The sequence below is a fragment of the Eurytemora carolleeae genome, unplaced genomic scaffold (assembly GCF_000591075.1).
Source record: "Eurytemora carolleeae unplaced genomic scaffold, Eaff_2.0 scaffold847, whole genome shotgun sequence".
In the NCBI taxonomy this organism is placed as follows: Eukaryota; Metazoa; Arthropoda; class Copepoda; order Calanoida; family Temoridae; genus Eurytemora; species Eurytemora carolleeae.
In genome coordinates this window covers 134,431-154,170 of record NW_019396940.1, presented here as the reverse complement: position 1 = coordinate 154,170, position 19,740 = coordinate 134,431, and the positions used below count along the sequence as shown (strand labels likewise).

At 34.5% G+C, this 19,740-nt stretch overlaps 1 protein-coding gene across 2 annotated transcripts; it reads left to right on the top strand.

Moving 5' to 3' along the window:
- Positions 1-1,237: 1,237 nt before the first annotated feature.
- On the top strand, positions 1,238-17,182 carry LOC111710341 (uncharacterized). 2 transcript variants are annotated; one of them, XM_023484402.1, is made up of 8 exons: positions 1,238-1,566; positions 2,020-2,091; positions 3,653-4,223; positions 6,607-7,392; positions 8,074-9,069; positions 9,174-11,718; positions 12,306-12,320; positions 15,016-17,182. In XM_023484402.1, exons 1-8 carry the CDS (start codon positions 1,253-1,255, stop codon positions 16,764-16,766), a joined length of 7,050 nt encoding a protein of 2,349 aa, XP_023340170.1. In that variant the 5' UTR covers positions 1,238-1,252; the 3' UTR covers positions 16,767-17,182. The 2 variants fall into 2 exon arrangements, with proteins under 2 accessions (XP_023340170.1, XP_023340172.1); XM_023484404.1 differs by lacking the exon at positions 12,306-12,320.
- The last annotated feature ends 2,558 nt before the right edge of the window (positions 17,183-19,740 follow it).

Here is a 19,740-nt window from a genome sequence, read left to right as displayed (position 1 = left end):
AATTAAAATTCTCAAATTCACTACATAAACAAAGGGGAACATAAAGAAGTTGTTTTAGGATAAATATATTCAGGGGGAGGATCCTTTTATCATAAGGAAAAATATGTCAACAAAAAAACGAAGGGGGCCGGGTAGGATTGAGTTAAAAATAAATAAATAAAGTTATATAGTTGTTTTCCTACTAAGCTAACACCCTTCTGTTTGATGAAGTTGCAAAAAATGTGCTATCTCATGCAAAATTGGATAGACACAACAGTTAGTATTGCTTTAGGGGGTATACTTCCATTTAATCCATGCATACCCCCGCCCCCCACTCCGAAAAAATAATTAAAGGATTTTTGTACTTAATTAGTCATAATCCAGTTGTCAGATTGTTATTTGATTGCGGTATAAATGTATACATAGATAAATATTTCATATATTCTCGTTCATATTTTCATGAATTAAATATCTCTGTATGTTTATTTGTTTGAATGTCTGATAATAATTACGAAACCCCTTTGGACCAATTTGTCTAAAATGTTGATTTGGAAACTCTATAGAACCCCGGGAATATTCTTAGCCTGGTTTAAATATTTCTTAAAGTTGATTGGGTCGACTGTAAATGCAAAAATATAGTTTCCAGGCAAAGCTGGGTTCCCAAGCTAGTTATATATCTTTAATTTTAACTGGACAAATTACTTAGTAAAAACATTAATTATCTAACTACTATCTTCTTGATATAAATTTTTAATTGTTTTACTAATTAAATAGTTGATTTTACTTGTTCAAATTGTTGTTAATACGTTAAATAAATGAGATTAGAGGAAAGGGGTTTGTTTAAATTTTAGAGTGACGTATTCCGTAAGAAGGAGAGGAAAGCTGACCACAACAATTTCTATTCCGAGCCACCTAAAAATCTTCGTCATTCTCAATATACTCTTTTGTTACAAAATATTCTCTGTAGTTTTTCGACTTTTAAAAAGCACCACAAAAATCTCTAAAGGTTCCAAACACTTCAATAAAGTATTCTGTTAAAGTTTGCATTTTTCCAAGAAAAATATAAGCATTTTCAAAAAACCGATCGTTAATTGTTAGTTTTTTTAGGGTTAAGACTTGGCACATAGTGTAATGAAAGCAACTGTTTCAACTTTTTTATAAGCGTTTAAAATTCAACAAAACTATTTTTAAAATAAGAATTAATTTATTGCCCATCACTACTTCTAAGATGTGCATAATAAATTTATATGTTTCAGGAGTGTACAGCTGTGAAATGTGTGGCGACTATTTCCGTAGTATTACGAGCTTGTCCAATCATAAAACTAAATGTAGCAAGGGGAAGCATAAATGTCTCCGATGCTGCATGCATTTCAGAAATGCAATATTTCTCAACAACCACGAGTGCAAAATTCCGCAAGTTTTTGCGAGAAAATCCGCGCCCAGTGCAGTGGATAGTGACATTGAACAAAATAGCGGCATTGAGCAGAAATGGGACATTTCTCAGAAAAGTGTTTCAAGTGAAAAAGGTGAAAATGAAAGAGATGAATGTAAAGACAATGGATTCCAGTGCACCAAGTGTAACTACAGGTAAAATTGTAATATTTAGGAAAATAAGAATTTCATCATTTCAAAATTATATATCAATAAAGTTTCCCCTTGATTATTCAATTCGAGAAAAAAACTTAATTTTTTTGCTTTTTTATATTTAAACAAATGCATTTACTATCTAAATAATCTAGGGAAAAACTGCACGAAATGTCACAGCGTGGGAATATACAAATAAAACTATTTATTTTTATCAGTGTTATTATCTAACCCAAAAGAAACCTTGAATTTATGTTCTAATTGGTTCTAAACGCAGAGTTTCCAGGTTTATTGGCGGTTTTTTTTTAATTTAAAAAAACTAAATTTTGAGGTTCGTCCTTTGTAAAATTGGGGTCCGATTGGTTCAGCCGTATAACATTGATATTATAGAAATAACCAAACAGACAGACTAGTCAAACATATTCATTGATTATTATTATTTTATCTTAATTTTAGGTTTATGTCGAATTCGAGCTTGCAGTCGCATCTTCAAATCTGTCTTGGAAACAATTATATAAATGAAGAAAGGTAAAATATAATTTAATATGATTTGTTCCTATAGATTTTTGGATTTCTTAAATTTTGTTATTTTTAGTTTTAATGTAATTTCATTTATTTTGGAAGTTGTGTCATGTTAACACCCCTTTCTAGTTAAATATCGAAAACCATTTTGATATTTGTTCAGTCGTAATTAGAAATTTTACAGAACTAACGGCGGCTTATAATGAGGGGGANATTTCCCAAATTTATGAATATTTGTAGATTCCTGATTTTGGTGGTGAGAGAATCTTTATCCTAACATGTCCTATCACCATCCCAAACCTTGCTAAAATTTCAACGGCCAATGTAAAAATCGTCCTATTCTCTGAATCTAAAATGTCCAGCCACGAAATCGTAAAACCGTCCAAAGGCCAATGGCCATTTAATAGGGATTGTTATATATTCATCATTTATATTTGTCTAAAGCAAAATTACATTAAACAATATAAAAGTTTACAATTTAATACTATAATACTCTTTTCTCTGGATATCGCATTTAATGATTGACAGGGTTTGCCAAAAAACAGGTGCAATACAAGACTTTTAGCATGAGTATAGTTTAGATATTCAGAGGTGGTTTTCAGAAATGGGGTTTCTTGGTCCCAGTCTAGTGTTTTTTGTTTTCTAAACATGTGGTATGATGACAGTACTGCAAGGCTTGATAGATTTTCGCACATTGCTTTGAAACTAACACGGGGTTTGCAGAACTTATGCAGTTTCTTTAGATTTGCTTTATTTTATGGTGAGATATATCCTAAACAGACACATCCCTAGTTGATATATCTGTGATAAAATGTTCATACTTGTTCATCTTTTGAGTGTTGGCATTTTTGATATTTGTTTCCAATGGGACAGTAAGCTCAAAAATATCCATCTTTTACTCTGGAAGGGTATGGGACGGGATGTCGGCATACATCAAAAATCGGTCAATATCAATTAGTTCCTCCAAGTATATCTTTTTTTGGTGTAGTGCAACTCTGCAGCCATTCAAAATATGGTTTGTAGTTTCTTGTCTTCTACCTTGCAATTCAGCGCCTGCCTGTAAACATTGTTTACAGAGATCTGATGCAGATTTTCCCTATTGAAGAAGGTTAGCAGGGTGTCCGAACAGGAGTTGAGTAGAAATATCAGTGTACCTTTCTTCATAATTGTCCAGCCACGAAATCGCAAAACAGTCCAAACGCCATTTAATAGGGATTGTTTTTTATGTTTTACTCTACAGAATCAAACTCAACCTATTTTATTATTAAAATATTCATTCGATTGAACGAAGATAGAACAAAAAAGTTGGATTTTTGTTAATAACTTTAATTCCTGATTAATGGTCTAATTATAAAATACACAATACTAACGGAAAAAATAAGCTTTTTGTTCATAAAGAAGAGTTTATGCGGTACGTTGTGGTTTTCTTCGATATAGATCAAATGTACTCGAAGGTAACCCTAAGTTTGTTCAGTACCGTATATCCATTAATAGTGTTTCTCTCTACAGTGAGAACTGGAATTCTTCAAAAAGCAGAAAAACGAGTTTTTGAATATTTTTTTTTCAGGACTGAATCTGAACTTGCATCAACCACAAAGTTAAGAACATCATTTGATTCCAGCAGTTTACCCATCACAGATACGCCTTCTACTCCTTTCACCCAGGTTAACCCAGCCACGCCCACCAAGAGCTTCACCTCGGTGTTCTCCCGAACCAGCAGCACGGAGAGTAGGGAGGGGGAGGGCGAGGGAGGGGGAGGAGAAGGAAGAGAAGTAGGAGAAGGAGGAGAGGGGAAGGATTTAACTCCCAGAAAATCCTGGTTGAAAAAACATCTTGATAGTGTTAATCCAGACGTTCATGACAGCCAACAGAAATACCAACCTCTTCAACAGCGGTTGGTTGAGCCTAGGCAACAACATTCACAGCTGTTGCTTGAGCCAAGACAGCAGCAATCACAGCTGTTGCTTGAGCAAAGACAGCAGCAACCACAACTGTCGCTTGAGCCAAGACAACCGCAATCACAGCTGTCGCTTGAGCCAAGACAACAGCAATCACAGCTGTCGCTTGAGCCAAGACAACAGCAACAGTTGTTACTGGATTCTAGAAAACAGATGAAACCGGTTTACATCATTCCACAGGTTGTTTTTTAAACCTTATTTAGAATTTGAAATAACATTGAAATTTTTTCAGTGGGAGAGAGGTTACAAGCCCCAAATCATATTTATCCAAAAATAACTGATATTTTTGGCGAAATCATTATTATAAAATCATGTTTTCTGGTAAATTTTGTTAGGGTTTTTTAATGGTTTATTTCTTTACTTGACTTAAAATTTGATGCAACGGATTTGTTTAACAAGATACAGTTCTCCAGGTTTATATCCTATCCCCTTGCTAAAAGAGACTGAATGGGTAATTTCCGGTGACCCGCCATGCAAAGATATTTTCGATTTTTAGGTTCAAAAGTGCTTAATCTGGTAATTCTTTCATGTTTTCCTGCCGTAGAAATGCGCAAGTTACTTATGTAGAGATATCACATTTGAAAATAACCAGTTTCAAAATTATAAACATAGATATCTAATCGATACTTGATCAGACAAAGCTTTTAATAGTACTGTCGTGGATCAGGCATTGACATCTTTGCATGGAGGGAGGCCCACTTGATGTTACGCTTACGGTTACTTAATTCAGATTGAATAAGTTAGCATTTCCAGCTACCTCCTTCTGTCATGATATTGAAGTCATTTTTTAAAATAATTATCTAATCTATGATAGAAACTGCATTTTTGCCACAAACTCAAATTTCTCATCCCTATTTGTTTACAACATGATAGGCTTAAACTTTGATATTTCAAACTTAGACTATTGAATCATATTTGTTTACAACATGATAGGCTTAAACTTTGATATTTCAAACTTAGACTATTGAATCATATTTGTTTACAACATGATAGGCTTAAACTTTGATATTTCCAACTTAGACTATTGAATCATATTTTTAAATATCAAAGGTTTTACAACGTCGGGTTGCAAAAATATAGGAATTATAAAATCAGAGTTTGTGGCAAGAACTCGGGATTAATAATGATCATTTTGGCAGAAATTTTCCGATTATTATTATTTTATCAACGGACAACCCTGTAGTCGGTTTACATTGAAATAATCAATTTTGAATTAATTGCATCAATCTCTTAATAAATTGTTGATCACTTGATTTTTTATTGAAAAATGAAAAAGTTTCATTTCTTAATTTCTTTATTTTGTAACATTAATTTAGCATCTCGTGACAATTTTTCCAATACTATTCTTATCTACCCTCTTTCAGGGAAAAATTACTAATTTAAAACAAATCTTACTTCAATCTAGCTCAATTTTGTTTCCAGTGAAAGAATGTTTTAATTTTGAAGTTTTGTTTTTGTTTAACTTTATAAAAAGTATTTACCCCGGTATTGGTTAGTATATTGATCAACGACAAGGTTCAAGGTATCAATTCATTACCCTCCACCCCTCTATTACCTTTATATTGTCAATATATTTATATAATTTATATATATATATTTCAAGTATGGTATACAATCGTTAAGTTTCTAAAAAGATGGCGTTTTTACATTTCTGATCAGTAATCATTATACCTATCCAATACATTGTCAAAATCAAACTATATAACCCCCCCCCCATCCATACCTTCTATATATGATTTGAATTATACGAAGGTTTGATACCTGTTTTTGTAAGAATAGCGTTTGTGCAATGCACACATATAATCACTTATCATTATATCTATCAAATATATTGTCAACACCAAGTTACTTTAACCCCTTCCCCCTCTATGCCTTCATAATCATATAGATAATATATATCTATATATAAATTTGGCTTGTCTGTCTTTCTGTCTGTTTGTCTGTTTGTTTGTTTGTATCCAATAAACGTCAAAACGGCTGAACCGATCGGGCCCAAATTTTTTGTGGGACATCTAGGGACCCCAGGGAAGGTTTATGAATGATTGAAATTTTAAAAATTTGTGTTTAAAAGTTTTTTATTTTTGTAATATTTTGAAAATGCACGAAAAAATATTATGAAATCCGCAAACTTTTTTTGTTTTTGTTTTTATTTTATACTGTACTAAGAGAAGATGCTCACAGATAAAGCCACAATTAAAAGTTTAAATAGAAGATGGGCGCGAAGCACCCTGAATTTCTAGTATTATATAAATGGTTAAATTGTTTTATGTAAATTGCATAGTATTAAAATTATAGAAAAGCGTTTCTGCCATTTTCCTGACTAATATTAGTTACCATTATACCTATTTAATATTTATAACACCAAGCTATTTTAATCCCCCCCCCTCTCGCTCAATCCCCTCGCTCACCCAATCCTGTCAATTTTGGTGATTTCTGACTCCGATATAAAGATAAAATGATAAACCGCGACCAACATTGATACATATTTAATTTACTGAATATAGTGTATTTTTTTTTTTATGACGTCCCTGAGGAATTTGGTTAATTAATTTGACTTATTTAGGAACCGGAGGAACGGCCGGACGGATTCTCTTCGGCCAACCCTTCTTCATCGTCAGAGGACGAGGACTCTCCCAAGAAAGTGAAGAAATCTCCTAAACCTCGAGGTCGACCTCCCCTCCGACTCTCTGAGTCCCATGATGACCGGTCAGGGAAACAGGCCGGAGTCAAGTCAGGACCCAACTCTCCGGAGCTGGATAATCCAGAGTTATTCTCCGGAATATCCTCCGGTCTCAAGAAAAGAAGAGGACGTCCTCCCGGCTCTAAAAACAAACCTAAGAACATGAAAACCCCGGATGGTAAGAAGAAGACGAATGTCATGAAATTACCGAATACTCCGAGTAAGACGGAACCTTGTCTACTCCTTACTCCCTCTCCACCCAACCATACTCCAGGTCAAGCCTCCTCAGCTCTAAACTACATCCTCGAGCAGGATAAACCCGGGCTCAGCTACGGATTGGCTCAGCTGGGTTCAAGATTGGATGATCTCACGAGGACAAGTAATCAACCTCGACGACTGAGCGAATCCTCGGAGTCTGGCGTGGAAGATAATCGAAGATTGATTTCTCCGGAGGATGGTCGGAGGCTGAAATCTCCGGAGATTCTAGTCTGTTCTTCAAAGCCTTCAATCTCTGGATATGAAAACGAGTTCTTGAAGCATATGAATCAACAGACTAGTATGCATGAAGGGGTTGAGATACTCGATGATGATCTGGGAGATATTGCAGAAACTGTAGAGATCTCTGGAGATGCACCTGAACCTATCCTAGAGAGGGTTCAAGAGTCGGAGGTATATACTTTTATAATCAAATAAAAAAGGGTTTAAAGTGGCTGTAAGTCTAATTTTAAGTGCCCTGCAATAGTGGCAATGCCCGATTTATACCGGTACCTTATAAAGTATTTTCTGATCAAGGAAGAATTAGATATCCATGTTTTAGTTTCTTAAAACTTTTTTTCATTTTCGGTTTCTCTGCGAAAGTGACTTTCGGATTTATTGCTTTTAAGAATCGATGGAGAAATTGTCGTGATTAAAAACGTTACGAGTAAGAAAATCAAAGTTGCCCTTTCATTTCTGATCAGATTAAGGTTTCAAGGGTACCGTTGTAAATCTGACATTGCCATCTTTTTATGGAGGGTCACTTGAAATGACGACCCTTTAAATCTGTTTTTTTTGGATATCATTTGAGCGTTTTGAAATCATCATTTGGTTTGACGTCCCATATCAAATAAAATGTATTAATGTAACTGATACACAATTAATAAGGTATCATCATTTACATTATTTGGAGATTAACCCTAATTTATACTATACATATTTATATTTCAGACTTATGCATTTTACGCAACTAAACATTGATAAAAAAATACGTTATTAACAATCCTGACATTTAAAATAAATAAAAATATTTTTAATTTAATTTTTTGTTATTTAAATAACACAAAAAATTTATAATATGATTTACAATTTTAGGTGAAAGATGTATTTGCATTTACTGATGATGAGAAGTACGTATCTCAGGGGCTGACGGAGGACAAGTTTAGTCCTCCTAGGCATAGAGAGGACAGCCTAGACTCAATCTGTCCTAGGAATGGGTTCCAAGACAGACGGCGGGACAGTCAAGATTCCATAGAATCAACATTTTCAAGTCAGGGTTCTATTCTCTCACGTCGGGATAGTTTTGATTATCCACAAACTATCCTTTCAAGGCGAAATAGCAGAGACTCTACAACCTCGTTGGTTTCTCTCCTATCTGAGGGAAAGAAAGATTTAGCTGATTCTCGTCCTGTCTCTATGCTGTCAAGTAAACCTGAGAGTCAAGTGTCTTCTGTACGATCAAGGAATACCAGTGTAGGATCCGTTGTATCTCGTCGGAATAGCGCTGTTTCCCACAAATCAGGAGCTAGTGTGCTGTCTCAAGTTTCCAAGAAATCCTTTGATAAATCTAGAAGGGATAGTTGTGATTCAACTAGCAGATCAACATCAAGAAGATCAAGGAAGGATAGTTTGAGATCTCACGAGGATCGTTCTCCATCTGTAAGATCACATAGAACAACTGATTCCAGGCGAAATAGTTCAGCCTCTCCCAGATCAAGGAGTTCGTCCTGTGTATCCCGCTCCTCTTCAATTGGACCCTCTAGATCAGTTTCTTATTCTTCACGTAAAGATGTCTCCTGCTCTTCGCTGAACACTCCCGACTCTCCGACTAGAAGTAACTCCTTAAGTAATGCTACTAGTCGGGTAAGTAGTCCTGAACCTTGTTCTCCCCCCAACCCCCCTCTTCCCATCCCGAAACTACGAATTCCCAGAGCACTGATTCAACCTTTGAACAAGGATTCCTGCTATAAACGTGTTGAGATCAGAGAAGGACGGAGAAACTCAAATTCCAAATCTAGAACTAGCAATATAATTGCACAACAGCTTCGCAGTCTAAACTGCAGGGTAGACTTAGAGAAATTGAACTTAAGGGTAAGATTTATTTCAATTGATTATATTTTAAATACAAATACATCTTTGTTATTTATTCAAAAAAATTATATAATTTAAATCATTTTAATTGTGATATATTTCAGGTGTTAGAAAGGTCTCCGAAGAAAAGTTCTAAAAATTCTGTGAAAATTCATCAAGCTGACCTCTCAATGCTCAAAACTGGGAAAGTAAAATCCACGAAATTGTCACGTAAATTACGCAAGGTTTCAACTGAATTAAAGGAAAGACCTCCAATTGCTCCAATAAAGATTCGGTTAAAGAACAATCGTGCAGAAACTGTTCAAAGTACAGGAAAGAGTCTCATATCAGTTTTAGCTGAGATAATCAAGGATAAAACCCCTAGAACGGTTCCGGAGAAAACTTACATTGATTATCCAAACTTCGATGTAAAGCCAGTAGTGGGGAAAACATCCGAGATAGTGATGAAAAATAACAACCTTTCCAGTACGGTGTCTGCCATAGCTACCCTCTTCAACACCAAACTATGTCAGGATATTCTTCTTGATTTACTTGAGACAATTGTGGAGCCTAGAGAGTTATCAAATCAACTTATTGACACAGTTCTTAATGATGTGATTGTTAATTCTGAAGTTAAGATAAGTGAAAGGATTCAAGAAGTCAAGGCTGAATCTAATGAGACCAGTGGAGTTGAGACTGAAAGTGTGAGGTGTATTCAACCAGTCGAGGAAATAGTTTCACAAAACCTGGATTTAAATAGTTCAATTGAAGCGATGTCATCCCCTCTGCGCACTGAAACTAGTGTTACAAGTCATGTTCTAGATTTATTGAACGGCTCAAATATGGACTCAGAAGATCTCAAAGATGAAATGAAGATTTTAGAAGCTGTACCTCCACCCAAAATAAAATCTTCAGATAATACAGAAACTAGTTTCAAAACTTCCTTAAGCGCCAGTTCATGCAAACAAAAGATCGTTGTCAAAATTCCTAAGTTGCATTTAAGTCTAACCAAATTAAATCAGGAACTGAAAACATCAAAACCAAAACTTCCATGTGTAAAAATCAAGCCCATCCCCCTACCCTCCTTAGAAGAAATCGAGTCAAATAAAAAATTCAAGATTAAGATCAAGAAAAAGGTTGATAAACTAACAGTTCGTCTGAAGGGAAAGAAAGCTGCTAAGATTGTGAAAAACTCTAGAATGTTCCAGAAGAAGCGAATTCTCCCGGCTAGGAAGGCTTCTTTGCCCCAATCCCAGGAAACTCCCGTGCCAGAAACCGCTAAAGTTTCTTGTGTAACAGTTCTGAAAATGTCCGAAATTGTTAAAATGAAACCAAAAGTTCTGAGTAAACCAATTTTAACCAACTTGTCCGTAGAATCAAGGTTAGATCTTGTTTCACAAAAAGCTGAAGAAAGTCAAGGAAAGAGTACACCCAATCCTTGTGAGAAGCCTGTAGAAGTTAACACAATTCAATCTATCCAAATCCCTGATTCTTCACAGACCCAGCTCATCACACCTGAGAAGCAAAACGTTGAGGAGATCCCTGAATTGTTGGATGAGTTTGCTAGTGATGAAATGGAAACTAGCACTAGGAAGGTTACTGTTAAAGATCCCCTGGGACCAAACAAGCTTTCTCCCAACAATTTTAAAACAATGATCAACGGAATAAAACCTTTAAAGAACAGTACTGAGACAGAAAATCATGTGACACCTGTAACCAAGAAGATCAGCAATGCTGAATTTGTCCCAGAGAAAAAGAAAACGAAGAAGATACCTGAGATAAAACTCTCATCCGTGAAAAAGAAGAACAAGAAGAAATCCGGTGAACATATTCCCAAGAAGGCCAAGGAAAAGATAACCAAGGTTGAACCAATACTGGAGAAGAAGAAGACTGTTGTAGAACTGATCATGGAGAAGATACCTCCACCTCTTATCCAAGCCGTACCTAGCGCTTTACCTTCTAAAGCGAGGAGAAACTCCAGTAGTCAACGGAAGGAGGGTTGGGTAACTAGTACCGGATCCCATCTGGTTGCTAAGAAATCACTCCCGGAGGAGACGGTTACCTTCTCAATACCTCCAGGGGGCTTCAAAGGAGAGCAGTCTGCAGAAAGTGTTCCATGGTATAAACGTGTTGATGAACTATTTCTCCAGTTTTATCCTGGATCAGTGCGGAGTCCTGAACCCGAGGTTCCAGCTCCAGTATCTGCTGTTCTAGACTCTATCATGACTCGGGTACATCAGATAGCAGAGGAGAAACTAGAAAGAAGAATATCTCAATGTATAGGTGGTGGAAGAGCAAATAGTAGGATGGATAATCAGAGATTAGTCTCAAGTAAGGGTATTCAGGCTGTCATAGATTTAGCTAAATATGAGACAGGCGATAAGGGAGAGTGTATACTAATGGATCAATTCTGGCTCACACCAGATGATTTCCTTCAGAAAACTGGAAACCGGAGTAAGAACCACAGAAGAAGTATTAGTGTAGAGGGAGCAGAGTTAGGAGTTGCGCTAGAGAAATGGAACAGTGAGTGTTCTGCTGAAACCCTAGATAATGATCCAATCCCTGATGATCTTAGTCCTAAAGCTAGCACTGAAGTAGAAATTGGGAAGGAGGTTGACCTGAAATCAGACAAAGGTCTTGAGACTGATAAATCCAGACCCAAAAATACAGGTATTGTGTCTCAACTATATATTAGTTAAATTAAATTAGTTTTTGTCAGATATATATATATATATACATATTCTTTAAGTGTTCCAAGTTTTTTTATTAAACCATTTTTACATAAAATTTACTTTTAAAAATGTCTATTTCTGGACTTTGTAGCAATGGTTTTCTTTAATTCTAATCTAAGACTATTTCTAATAACTGGTTAGTGAATTGGTAAGAAAAGTTTAAATGTAAATTCAGTAACCCTTTATTTTAAATAAGTGTGGTATGTCCGATTCACAATGGTATCCTTCTATTCACTATCTCAGAAACTAAGATCAAAATATCGATGTTTTTTATATTTGTTGACTTCTGTAATCTACCCAAGTTATTTTATTAGATTGACAACAATAAGAAACACTTAATTTTTACCCAGACAAATTAGATTATCTCATTCATTCTTGATCAGACAAAGGTTTTGAGGGTACCGTTGTGAATCTATACAAATGGAGGGTAACTTTCAATTACGGCTCCAGTCTTAATTAATCAATTATACTTTGCCTAACTTAAAACTCTAATCAATTGACTAACTTTATTTATGTATATTACAGCTATCGGGGATATATGTAAGTACAAATATATTTATTTTGCACTAGACACAATACATGTGTTAACATGTTATTATTACTTCACTTCTGCACAAACACGTGACTGGGCCTGGTACACACTAAAAACAAACAAACAAACTAAACACCGCCTAAAAGTTATTTGAAGTCAATTTTAGTTTGTCGATAAGACGCTTAATTTTTTGATATAATTTTTCAAAGAAGGGTTTTAGAAAAATCGCGACAAATAAGCATAATTTAGATCAGAGTGACCGGGTGTACTTTTGTTGGTATTTAAAGAGTGATCTATATTCAAAGCAATCAGAAACTACATTTTAAACTTATAGCATTGTTGAAACTTTATAATTGCATTTTGTAATGTATGAACCCAATTATTTTATTTCTATGTTTGAACTTGCTACAAGCATGGGATATGTATTTCAATTCAATAGATATTTTGAAAACACGTGTTAAAATAAAATATGGATATTTGTAAACAGAGTTACTCTAATACCGTCTGATATGGAACATGTGTTCACTTTACATTTTATTTTAAGTGTACTCTTATACAATATTATTCACATATTTAAAAAACTAACTTACAGATATACAGAGCATCCCATATCATATTGGATTATCTCCCAGCTTTAACACCAAAATACGTACATAATACTCGATCAAAATCTGGTATTTTCTACATGAAAAGTTTTATGTACATTTTTTAGAATATTTTTTCTTAAATCTCAATTTAGACCTATAAATGATCTTGATTTGGACAACTCTGTAGCTAACCTTAAATCTCAAAGGCAACAAAATTTTATTTTTCATATAATATCTTAAATATAAGAACTTAAAATGATAAAATGCTAAAGAAATACGAAGCTCAGTACACACATTAGGAATAACATTTTACTGTTTACAGTGTATATATTCATGTTATCGGAAAGCAAGCATAGGATGTAATGTACACAAAACACGCAGTACAGTACACATTACGGTACATTATTCACTCTATGTATAGTACACTTTAACGCCGTGTAATACAAATTTGGAGTTGAATTCTACTGCTAAAAGTTTTAACTACATTTATTCATGTTATATGAACGTAAGTTCACATGATATTTTGTACATGGTACATGTAGTTCAGTACACTTTACTTTACACTACACAGTACACATGTCCAAATTTGTTGAATAGCAAGAAGCAGATATACTCGTAGACTAGGTTAACCCACTTCTCTTGAACTATGATTACTGCTGCAAGAAAAGTGATTTAACGTAGTTTATGAGTTTCAGTTTGATCACCTCTGAGGTTCAGCTATATAACACTTCAATACCGCGTTCTTCTATCTTAGCGTTGAATTCTACTGTTAGTAGTATAAACTAAATAACTTAATGTTATCTGAAAGTAAACATAGGATAGTGTGTCACCTGTAGTGTTTAGTGTTTGTTGTAAATTCGCCAGTATTCTGGGATTTACTTCACCACATACATATATATTTATATACAATTAACATTATTCAAAATATATAAAATATTCCTATTCTTCAAGAACTGTAGAATTTAGACATAATTTAAAGTGACCCTCCATTCAAAAAGGGCCATAGATAATTCATAACACTACCCCTAAAATATTATATAATTAATGTCATCTTTTATCTAGCTGGAAAACTCTTTAATCAGAACAATTTACTTAAATGTTTCTTTAGCATTAATGCGGAGATTAATCTTATATCGTTGTGAGTTTAGCATGCTTTTTATAACGACCTGGGCACTTGAAACTACGTTCACAGTCCCTTTAAGAAAGCGAAGTGCAATTCACACTAACTTACAAATAAAAATTGGAACTTAGTGACATTGAAAATATGAAAGCTTGCGGTTTAAAACGACACTATAGAACATACTTATACAACTAAGCTTAAGTTTAAGCAAATTTGTTATTTGTTTGAAGATATATTTTGCCCTTTTTTCTGCTTGAAGTGCTTAAAAATTTAGTGTTATTATTTTGTGACGGATTGAATAAGAATATATCTTCAAGCTTTTGCAGCATGTGGATTTATATGTTGCTAAGGAAAAATAAACTAAGACTTCAAATGATAAGGTTTATAACAAAAAATATTAAATAAGATTAGAAATTTTAATGGAAAATTTTGGTTAACGCAAAATCTAGTTTTTCTGTTTTTCTATAGCCCTTGAACTAATAAAAAAGAGCTTTTTATCAAAAATTAAAAATCTTATAAAACTTGAAGAAGACAGATATTTCTTTTTTCTTGTTTACATAAATTGTGTTACTTGAGGAAAAAAACTACGTTTACAACAATCGTTGATTTTTGGAACACAAATGTTAAAAACTCATCAGTCCATGGGTGTCTGTTCTTTGATGAAAAAAATATATTATTTGTATTTAAAAGTGTTGACAAGTTTTAACACTTTTTAAGAACTTTTAAAAATCGTTTACAGAACATTTGATAAAATAAATCTGTACTTTGATAAAAAAAATGAATAATATTTTTTGAGTTGCACTGCGTTACAATTTACACTTTTCCCAATAAACATTCAACATAAACACAAGTTTTACACACTTGACACTGCACTTGATTTATTGCTTTACATCACGCATTAGAAAAATATTTTTTTTTCACATGTAGCAAATTTTCAACCAGATATTTCGTATTTTAACATTGTTTTTTTTCATTTGATGTTATTTTTGTTTCCAGGTTTGAATGGAGGATACTGGGATGTGATTGGAGTCCGAGGTGTTGTCCGAGAGACTCTGGAGAAACAGGAAACCCTTGAGAAGCAGGTTGAACCTTCTCCGCCTGCTCCCGAGAGTACAAGGAGACGGAAGCTGAGTAAAGCAGATTCTATAGATAGTAATTCCTCCGGTGGTTCAACCTCCTCTAGGAGTAGGAGGAAGGATGGAAGAAAGAAAGACATGGAGAAGAGTGTTGACGTGAAGAGAAGAAGAGTTTCTGGACCCTGTATCAAACCTAAGATTTGCGAAGATAAACCCGTGTTAATGATCCAGGATCTAATCAAAACTGAAGCTTCTGATCAGTCACAGAGCCCAGAACTAGATTTAGACAAGATACCTGAGCTGGATTTAGACAAGATTCCTGAGCTGGATTTAGACAAGATTCCTCAGCTGGATTTAGACACCATGAAAACACAACCTGGTAAACCTTCTGTTTCTCCAGATATATCCACTAAACTTGAAACTGAGGATAGTAATATAAAGAAGAAAGAATTAGTTACGGAGACATTATCTAAGAGTCATGATTTAAACCAAGAAAATGTTTTTACCTCCTGTGCCCATCAATCATACCTAGTCAAGAAGGAAGATATTGAAAGTATGAAAGTTAATGCAGAAGAAGTTGGAAAATTGGAATCCCGTGAAAAAGAAGAAAAAGATACGAAATTGGATTCTGTTGACAAAGCAGAAGAAGAAAAGAAATTTGAATCCCGATGTTGGAAGCCATGTTCCCCTGTTGTAGAGGACGAAATTGATACCAGCAAACTAGCCTCTAAACAGGCCACAAATCAAGGTACAGGTAAAACCAGTGATAAGGGTTCAAACAAAGGTCTAGGTTCAGGAGTAAAAGATGAAAACCAAGAGCTGGGTGAATTTAAATCTGAACCTTGCAAGGACGTAAGCCTTGAGCCCGTGTCCTTGCTAGATGTCGGAGAAAGCCTCAACCTATCCCTGGATACTGAGGATGGTTGGAATGGATTAAGTATCAAGGATGAGATCACAGACTTGGAGGATAATACTGATATATGGGCGAGCACTATGGATATATTTAAATCTATGGAAGAAAACATGAAATCCAATTCAATTCCTCAACCTCAACCCATTCCAGCCACAGCCCAGATAAAACCTGAGAAACACAGAACTGTTAAACCTGAAGGCGATAGATCCAGCTCCAGGTCTGAGATAAAGTCTGAAACTAGTCGAAAGAGAACCTGGAGAATAGGTTCCGAGGATACCCCTGGGAACCCAGATAGTGGAAAGGAGAACACGGATCTGGAGAACCTTAGTTCTGGATCTAGAACCTCGTCTCCGTCCACGAAGAAGAGAAAATCCCATCCTTTTACTTCCCACTCCTCCTACCCCTCCGGTTCAACCGATAAACCTTCTGATAAGCGCAGTCGTTCTAAAACAGACTTCGTTTCTGAAACAAGAAAGTTCTCGGAGTCGCTACCGGAGCGGAAAGAAAAAATAAAACTTATCGAACCTTCAACAAATGATCCTGAGAGAAAGGATGTGGAGACGAAATCCAAGCATGGAAGAGCAAGAGCTCCCAAGCTAAACCCTATCAAGGAGAGTGTATCGAGTAAAGCTAGATCTAAATCTATCTCCAACCCAACTCCTCCGTCCAAAATATCGTCCAAGCAAGATAAACTCGCTAAGTTCCTGGATAGAGAATATGAACGGGAACTAAATAAAGGGAAACCTTGCAAAAAGTAAGCGTGAACATTTACTGCAAGTGTTTGTGCCTTTCTTCTTGAAAAATAATTTGTTGTGCCTTCATTCACGTGTATCCAATAACTTGTGATTTGTTTCATAATCATTTAATTTGAGTCCTTGAACCGTACCTGCTCTTTTTAATAAATGTACGTCCGAGCTTGTTTTTATCCTAAGGACTACAGAGTACAGATTAGTGTCTAGTTGTAAAGACTGAATATGTGGTTCACCATAAAAATATTTGCGCAATTTTTTCTGCTACCATATTTTTAATTGTCTGTTTATTATAGAACGATGTTAGCTCAGTGCAGTCCTGTAGCTTGAGTTTAACTTTATATGTAATTTGTTCTCAAATAAAATTGCATTAGTACATTTGTTAATTTATAATCTTTGATATAATATAAGTGAATGAAATTCGAGATTATTAATTATTCGCCAATAATTGTGAAATGAAAAGTAAATAACTTAATATGCTAATTTTCCATAACTGCATCAGTAAGAAACTTAGCACCCACCATAAGCTCTAAAAATATATTCCCTTCATTTTGGATCCTGATATTTTAAAGTATGTCGAAGACAATATAATTGACCTTCAGTATTTATAGAAAGAAATACAAGAGGTTAGGACATCAAGATGCAAATATATTAGGGTTAGGAAAGAAGTATTAGATCAAAAGCTTCCATACACTAGAAGTACATGTGCGAGGAATGAGAGATTACAATTCCGGTGTCATGCATGGAGCGGACTCCCCCTTAAAGTTTTAACCGTTTTATCACAATGTTAGACATAAAAAGCAATGTTATGACATTTTCCGATATGTTTTATGTAATTTGATCGGAAAAACAATGTTTCTAGGAACTATTAATTTGCAGGTTGATTATTGTAAAGGAAGACGACATTCTGGAGGAAACAATTTATTTTTCATTTTCCCCTTTTAAAATACATTCAAGAACTAAATGCGTATTTAATAAATGTCGACTAATAGTTTTAGCATTGTTTGGCTAAAACTTTAAGGAAAGTCCGTCCCATGCTTAATCGAGTCAGTTCCATCCACAACACCGGATATCCTGGATATGGGTGTCAAGTTTCATATTCTAAACAACAATGTGCACAGTGAACTCTCATAGCTTTGTTTACTGATGCTATCTCATTTGGACTGCTGCCGTTTGAACTAATGTTCATTTGAACTATTGTTCATTTCAACTACTGCACGTGGGACCACGTGAGTAGTTTAAATGAACAATAGTTCAAACGAGTAAATATATTGCTCATTTGAACTATTTTCATGTTCATTTGAACTATTTTTATATTCATTTGAACTATTTTTATGTTTATTTGAACTATTTTTATGTTCATTTGAACTATTTTTATGTTCATTTGAACTATTTTTATGTTCATTCTGTGTAATGTTTATCTAATTAATTGTCATGAATATAACTTTATGAAGATTATAAAAAAAATTTTTAAACTGAATTGGGGTAGAAAAATAGTTCAAATGAGCAAGAAATGCGTTGATTTAAACTACAGGATATGACGTCATGTCAGTAGTTCAAATGAACAATAGTTCAAACGAACAATAGTTGAAACGTACCATAGTTCAAACGGCAGTAGTTCAAATGAGAATCCACCTTGTTTACTAACCAGTCGTACAGGTTAATCTGTATTTTGCATTTGATACTACAGGCCAACAAAGGACGAGACTCATGAGACTTAACTATTTAACTATATAACTCTTTAAATGAAGTTCTGAATTTGATCCTGGGCTTTGAATATTAGTTTTGTAAACTGGATGACATGACAGTAAAGAAACACCATGTGACCTTGTATTGAAGTAATAAAGTTAACTGAGCTGAAAACTTCAGAATGAGATATCCTTAATCCGAATTACTTAATCTGTGTATCAAATGGACACACATTTGATTTTCGTTTTAAACCATTCTTTCTTGGAATGGATACAGTAGAGAAAAATCATAGACCGTTTTTTTTAATTAGAAAGTCCCTCCCGTTTCTGTATATAAATCTTAATGGAACGCAAAATTTAAAATTTTTTCGGCTTCATATACGCGACTTTGATTGGTATAATTTTATACACTTTTCAGGATACAAACACAAGATTAAGTCTCGATATTAAGAAAAAGAGAGGAGCAAGCATTAATCTCGATATTCACCATTCTGAAGTTTTCAGCTCTGAATAAATTGTGTACGTACAGTGGTCTTAAGCCTCATTGTTTGCGGATATCCCTGTACAATTTACAAGTGGTAACGAGCAAAATTTATAGAGATAAGATTTTAATTTAAAATGAAAGACCAGAAATGTGCTAGTGTGGTCCACTAACCTGATGCTATATTCAAATAAAAAGAAAGATACAGATAGAAAATTATTTAGTAGCAATCAGAACAAGAAGGTTTTGGAAACAATTTTTAAATTTTAAGAACAGAAATAGAAAAAAAGGAACAATCATAATCAAAAAATAAAAACCTCGAGCGAAATTTAAAATTAAACAATATCATAAAACATACATAAACATTAAACAATTAAAATATACTAAATTGGGGCGGGGGTGCTCAGTCATAGCTCATTTAAATAGATATATTGGGAAGGGGAGGATTGTGCTAATTTTCCGCTCCTTAAGAGACGGGGGGGGGGGGCTCTGCCCCCGTTGAGGGCTAAAAACCCCCTAAACTCAAAGCCTTCACTTTTTCAGGGGGGCTGAGCCTCCGTAGCCGCCCTCCCCCTGAATACACCTCTGTAGTCAATTATGTATTGATCTTTCCATTAGTTTCAATTCTTTTATTCATGAAGATTATGGTGTGTTTTCTAGAAAAAAGCAACAAAAATATCAGATTTAAGGAAGATATGCTTGTATTTTACCGGAGGGTCACCTGAACCTACGACGACAGCCCTTTAAGGACTTTAAGTGTCTTCTATCAATAAGAGATTTAATCCAGTATTTTTTCACAATATGTAGTTAAACA

Coding starts and splice junctions, on each gene's coding strand:
- LOC111710341 (XM_023484402.1), top strand. CDS start 1,253: ATGTGTGGCGACTATTTCCGTAGTATTACGAGCTTGTCCAATCATAAA. Junction 1,567..2,019: donor TGCACCAAGTGTAACTACAG/GTAAAATTGTAA, acceptor TCTTAATTTTAG/GTTTATGTCGAATTCGAGCT. Junction 4,224..6,606: donor CGGTTTACATCATTCCACAG/GTTGTTTTTTAA, acceptor TGACTTATTTAG/GAACCGGAGGAACGGCCGGA.